The sequence below is a fragment of the Microtus ochrogaster genome, linkage group LG3 (genome assembly GCF_000317375.1).
Source record: "Microtus ochrogaster isolate Prairie Vole_2 linkage group LG3, MicOch1.0, whole genome shotgun sequence".
Taxonomy (NCBI): Eukaryota; Metazoa; Chordata; class Mammalia; order Rodentia; family Cricetidae; genus Microtus; species Microtus ochrogaster.
The window spans coordinates 21639308-21646298 of NC_022029.1; the positions used below are offsets into that span (position 1 = coordinate 21639308).

The following is a 6991-nucleotide window of genomic DNA, read 5'->3' on the forward strand; positions in this document are numbered from 1 at the left end:
TAATAGAAATGGGTTAGATTAATATGTAAGAGCTAGCCAATAAGAGGCTGGAACTAATGGGTCAGGCAGTGTTTAAAAGAATACAGTTTCCGTGTAATTATTTCGGGTATAAAGCTAGCCATGCAGGCGGCCGGGTGCCAGGGAGGCAGCCCCGTGGGTCGCAGCCCAGCCGCTCTTATTTCAACACACTGAGAAACATCAGTTTAGGTAAACCAAGCAGATGCATACTGCTCTCTAAGCTTGCTCAGGATTTTATCATCTTCTTTCTCAATAGATGACTCAGAATTATAGAAAGAGCTGGGCAGCTGAGGTCAGCTTGAATATTGCCTCTACCGAGAGCAGACATCATTTCCTTATTTAGGAGACCACAGTTAACACCATCTCTCAGGGTTGAGGGCTTGGAGACTGTTGTGCATGTGACAGTTTTGTCCTGCATTCCCTTTCAAGCTCCACATGCCACCTCTCCCCTGTGTGCTTGAGATGAAGCCCATCAGTTCACATCCATCGTACTTGGAGTTCTGTCCTGCTGACAGCCCTTCAGGGCCTTGAACAGCGCTTGCTTTACTCACTGGGCTGGTCATCAAAGTTGTGCTTTTCCCCCAAAGTGAAAGGAGTTGACTTTGTGCTCACTTGGTGTATGTATGGAGGTTTGGTCTCAGTCCTTGTGTGAGTCCTACGTGACGTAGAATCTATACTTCATTCTTTTTCTTCTTAACCAAAATAGTTACGTGCCCAAACCTAAGATACTAAGTTGTAGTCAATACACATGCTAAAGCCCTGCATGATCATTGAAATGATGGTGGTCCTTTGATTCAGAAAGGTTTCAAAGATAGCATCAAGTGAAAAGGGGACTTTGTATAATAATATCCCATGCACTGTACTTTTTTAATATTTAGTTTTTCATGGCTGTGACAGAAATGGGGGAAGAGCATAGAGAAGAAAGGATGTATTCAGAGGTTTCAGTGTAGTCTGCTCACTGCTTAGGGCCTGAGGAAAGAGACGCCATGGTGGGAAGGGCGTGATGGAACAGAGCTGCCCAATATGTGAGAGCTGGGAGCAGAGAGAAAGCAACGGGGAGGTTACAACTGAAGTGGAAGGCAAGTCCCCAGCAGCCCACTTCCTCCAGGAAGGTCCTACCTCCCACAGGGCCACTCACAGCATGCATCTGAAACTAGAACTTGTCAATAGAATAAACTGTTCACTGGATCAGAGATGCATGATCTGATGTCTGTGGAACGACCTTCAGAGAAGGGTGTGAGTGCTGATGCAGGCATCCCTCAACCCAATCAAGTTGACATGATTAACCAATACAAAATAGAAAGTTAATTAGAATGCTACAATCACTATAACTACCTGGTAGAAATATTTTTAAGTTTTATAAATTTTCTATAATAAAAGTATATTGCTTTCTCACAAAGGTAAAAAGTTCAAGTAAGAAAAAGGTGGAAGTTACTGATTACTATGAATGTTACCTACTATGGTCTTATATTTGTATAAAATGCTTCTGCCTTTTATTATATACCTCACAATGCTCGTCATCAAAATAAGACTAGGATAAAACTTCCTTAGCTCATGTGTAAGTCAAAATCTATAATTGCTGGAATATGTTTTAAAGTAACTGATGTGATCTAGTTTGAGAAAATAAAATTAATATAGCTTTAAAGCAGGTATTTATAAAAGTGAAATATCTGCATGAAGAGATGGCTCACTGATCAAGAGCAGTTACTACTCTTGCAAAGGACTGGGGTTCAGTTTCCAGCACCCACATAGTGCCTCAGAACCATTTGTAACTTCAGTTCCAGGGGATCCAATGCTCTCGTCTGGCCTCCAAAGGCACTCCAGACATATGGCACACTTACATACATGCCAGCAAAGGACACACACAATGAGTAAGCCTTTTAAAGAGTACTAAGTTTATAGATAAATCTATAATGAGACAATTCAGGAGTGTAGCATGTGGTATCCCTGTAAACAATTTTGATATTGATTGTTTTTATGTTGAGACATTATCCAAACTCAGTATCTAAAATGAGCTAGGACCCACGATCCACCTACCTTCATCTCACAAGGGCTAAGGTTACAGGCATAAGCCAGCACACCCAGTTTATGCAGTGTTGGGGATCAAACCTAGAGGCTTGTGTGAGACCTTGTGCATATCAGCAGACACCCTACCAACAGAGCTACATGGACCATGCATACACGATTTTTATCACTAGTTCTTTAACTGACTTTATATCCAATTTTTAAATCTACTGAAAGGTAAAGACTGCATTAAAGAATGTGAAATTGTCTCTTTTAAGAAGAAATGTTTTGAGGGGCCTGCATAGAGCTCAAGCAGCATAGTGCTTTTGTTTTTAAACATAATTTTTTGTTGATTCTTTGGAAATTTCATGCCATGCACCCAAATGTCACTCACTGCCCAGGCCCTCCATATCTGCCCTTCATCCTTTCTTTCGCTGTAATAAACCCTCCATATCTGCCCTTCATCCCTACAGCACTCCCTCCAAAAGAACTGCCTCCAAAAATTATTAAAAGCAAACAAAATAAACAACAACAACAATAAAAAATCTATCTTAGTCCTCTGTCTTTCCCGCCTCTCTATTACCTCTTCATGCATCCTAGTGGCATCAGGGGCATCGATGTGCCTTGCACCATGCCTTTTGTCCAGTTAGCCCCACCCAAAAAAATGTTCATTTCAGGGAGTCTTTGGTCTGGTTGCCAAGGCTTCTAGTGCATCATCATCTCTGGACCATCACCAAAAGTCCCCTCAGGGATCCTGCTGTTTCCCCGGTCATGGAGATCCTGCAGTTGAAATCTGAGGACTTGCTGAGCTGGCCCTGCTCTTCACTGACCCTGGGATGTCTGACCCTGCCCCTCACAGCAGGAGGAGGGCTGATCCCCCACACTGGCCCTTGCATGGAGAGAGTTGGCACGACTACTCACCATCAGCTTGGAAGAGCTGGCCCAGGTGTCATGGGCCTAAGAGAGCTGACTCTGCCCTCACTTGAGGGGTGTGGTCTTAGTAGCCTAGACTTACCTGCTCAGCTACCATCCGACCCACATCCTGGGCCTTTCGGTTAGCCCACTGTCTTAGTTAGGGTTTCTATTGATGTGACAGAAACACCATAACCAAAAGGCAAGTTGGGGAGGAAAGGGTTTATTAGGTTTACACTTCAGCATTTCTGTTCATCACTGAAGGAAGTCAGGACAGGAACTCAAACAGGGAAGGATCCTGGAGACAGGAGCTGATGCAGAGGCCATGGAGGGGAACTGTTTACTGTCTTGCATCCCCTGGCTTGTTCAGTCTACCTTCTTATAGAACCCAGGGCTAGCAGCCCGGGGATGGCACCACCCACCATGGGCTGTGCCCTCTCCCATTGACCACTAAATGAGAAAATATTTACAGCTGTATCTCAAGGGGGTATTTCCATAGCTGAGGCTCTTTCCTCTGATGACTCTAGCTTATGTCAAGTTGACACACAGAACCACCCAGTACACCCACCCTAACAAGTATCCCATCTATGCTCTGCTCATGTGCATGAAGATCTCCATGACACAGGGCAACAGTATAGTGCTTCTTAAAATACTTCGAAGCTTGTAAATATATGTCATGTGTATATTCTATATTGAAGACTTTCGTGATGTATATGATACCTTGCTTCTATTGTTTTGGCTTCTCTCAACCCTCCCGGTTCTGCTCAGAAGATGACCCTTGGCTTGTTCTGTTTTAGCTCTTCCATTTGGCAAAATCCCTGTTTTGGAGGTGGGAGGACTGATGCTTCATCAGAGTCTTGCAATAGCAAGATACTTGACCAAAAACACAGGTAATGTACTTATTGTAGTTAAGGCTTTGATTAACTGAAAAAAAAATATGTGATGTTTCTCTGATATTTATTTAATAACTGTATTATTTAACTATGGTGCAATTAGGAATGGCTCTGAAGATTAGAACATTATAAATGTACCATCTACATTAGTAGAACTTTCTATGAATACTGTAGACAGCTATTTTATTTTGTTATTGTAGATTTTCATATGTAGGGATTTACTGTGTTATCTTAGCTTACCTGCTATTTGCTATATAACCCACAGTGGCCTTAAACCCTTGATCGTTCTGTAGCAGCCTACTACATGCTTGGAATACAGGCATGTGCTGCCACATCAGACCCTCCCCCTCTTGTATCTCTTGATATCACCATTATGTCGTTCTAAAAATCTAGCTAGAAAATTGGGTTGGTATGTCAAGCTAGTGTTGAGTGTTATGATTATCCAGGCTGGAACTTGTTGGACTATTGTAATCATAATTCAGTGTCTTTCATTCTGAGCATGCTCAGAAAACTAGAAAAATAGCATCCTTGCCTCTACTGGCTATCATGGGTCTTCTCAGCTCACGCACCGTGAAATGAGCAGAAGTAACAGAGGGCCCCTGCCTTCCTCTCATTATGCTCCACTTCCTACTTCCCCTTTCCTGCTCTTCCCACTTTATTTTTTTAGTAAAAAAGCAAGTACTTTGGATTTTTTTAAGCCTTTTTCTTTTTAATTAGCATGCTAGAATCACTGTTTTGCACTTTCAGCCGTTCCATTTCACCACACTGCTACCACCTTATGATCCAAGCATGCTGAGCACTCGAGTGACCCATAGGGATTAGATTCCCATTTTAGGAACAAAGATGTTTATTTTAAAGACATAAAAGGGGCTGGATCTTGATTCAGTATTAACAATATTTGGTATGGGATTCCCCTCTGTAAGCTGTGGATACCATTGGTTAATAAAGAACTGCTTTGAGCCTATAGCAGAGCAGAGCAGAACAGAGATAGGTGGGAAAAAATAAATTGAATGCTGTGAGAAAGAAGGCAAGAGTCAGAGAGAAGCCATGTAGCCCCACTGGAGACAGACACTGGAACATTACCAGGTAAGCCACAGCCACATGGCGATACACAGATTAACAGAAATGGGTTAAATTAAGATGTAAGAGTTAGCCAGTAAGAAGTTAAAGCTAATGGGCCAAGCAGTGTTTTTAAATAATATAGTTTCTGTGTGATTATTTCGGGTCTGAGCTGCCCTGTGGCCAGGAAATGAACAAGAGGCCTCCCACAACAGATCCTCGTTGCTCTTGCAGAGGACCTGGTTTCAGTTCTCAGCATTCACAAGGTGGTTCACAACTATCTGTATCTCCAGTTCCAGGGGGAATCTGACAAATGACCTTTGACCTCTGTGGGTACCAGGCTCAACACATAATAAGCACCCTTTCATACATGAGAACAGAACACTAATGCACATAAGATAAAATAAATTTTAAAAAAAATAAGCACACACACACACACACACAAAAAACTGTGTAGTGAAAAGTCAAAGGATATGGAATATGTCCTGGAAGTTGGGCTTAGAAAAGGGCAATGGAGTCAAGCATCAGAGGATACCTAGGGTTCCAAGTCCTCCACTCTTTTGTGCATCAAAGTCTCCTCTGGGCTTCTGAACACATCTTCCTTGCTTCCAGATTTGATTCAGGAGGCTGGAGGAGGACCCTGAAAAGTTTGCATTATTAATGATTTTCCAGATAGTGCTGAGAAGGCAAATGGACCTCACTCAGACTCACCGGACTACCAAACTACAGTAGAGAGGAAAAGGCACAAGAGAAACAAACAAACAAGAGCCTTCATATTTGCAGGGTAGAGAAAGAGGGTGGTTTAGCAAAATACACTGGACACAGTTAGAAAGTCCAGGATATGGACCTCCCTAACAGGTGTACGTTGTTACCCAGAAAGGCGGCACACTCGGAAGGACTACTACAGGACAGTTATTGTGGCCATAGTTTGTTCTTGATTGTCCAGACTGTTGGTCACACATTAGAGGTTTTTGAAGTAGTCCAGATGTCATCAGAAAGCGGAGTTTGGACACTATGAGAAAGTTTACAGAACCTTTGTACGACTGGGCCACAGGTAAGGGCACAGTTGCCAGGCTTTGTCATTGCCAGAGCACTGGGGACACCCACTACCACCCCGTCTTTGCCCTCTCTGTTCTTTGTTAACTGCTTTCCTCAGTTGCCAATGCCCCTTGCCCTATCAGGTTTGCCAACCAGAGGAGCCAGGCACGCAAGGAGTCCCTCTCGTTCAATACAGCTGGAGCTACTGTGGGAGCAGCTCAAAGTAGGAGCCTTGCACTCCTGGAATGAAAAAAAGAGCAGTTGGTTTGAGGTGTGCTGTGTGGTAATTTGATGCAGGAAGTTCGGGAGGGAAAACAGCTCCAAATATTTGCCAAGAGGCCTGAGAGATGCCTGGATTTAGAACGAGGATTGTCCACAGAGGCATTAGCTCCCCGGAAGTAACAGCTAAAGCCTGCACCACAGGCAAAACACTCACGCACATAAAAATTAAAATTTAAAAGAAAAAGTCTTAAGAATTCTACAAGCTTTTGTGACCTTTCTTTTTCTTTTTCTATCCAATTTCTTTTAAGCTATGGGGGCTTTTGAACCTCGGCTTTCTTCCTGAAGGAAATGTTTTAGTTTGAAGGGAATGATAGCAAAAAAACATGCCATCCAAAACACAGAAACAATGTATGGCAGCCTCAGATGGTTTAACCACAGTGGGTGTCTGACCATCAGTAGCCCCAGCTCCCAGGATGCAGCTGCAGTCGCCATGGTTATCATCTTTGTGTTGAAATGCTTACAGTCGCATGACTGAGCTCTGTTTAGCTCTAGCATTTTGTAATCCCAGGATTAAGATATTCTATCATTTTTAAAGTTGATTTCTTTTCTTTCTTTCTCTTTTTTTTTTTTTGTTTTCTGGAGGTTTTTTTTTGTTTGTGTTATTGTTGTTTTGTTTTGTTTTTTGAGACAAGGTTTCTCTGTAGCTTTGGAACCCATCCTGGTTCTAGCTCTTGTAGACCAGGTTGGCCTCGAACTCTGCCTCCTCCCCGCCACCGCCTCCCATTTCCCTCCCCCTCCCCCGATCAAGTCCCCCTCCCTCATCAGCCTAAAGAGCAATCAGGGTT

General features: G+C 43.0%; 1 protein-coding gene across 2 annotated transcripts in view; it reads left to right on the forward strand.

Moving 5' to 3' along the window:
- Positions 1-6991, forward strand: part of Hpgds (hematopoietic prostaglandin D synthase) — a 164686-nt gene that overhangs the window by 145893 nt on the left and 11802 nt on the right. For both annotated transcript variants that reach the window (XM_026786015.1, XM_013351289.2), the window contains exon 3: positions 3732-3824. In XM_026786015.1, the coding sequence (XP_026641816.1) occupies positions 3732-3824 (93 nt within the window). The remainder of the gene's footprint in view (positions 1-3731; positions 3825-6991) is intronic.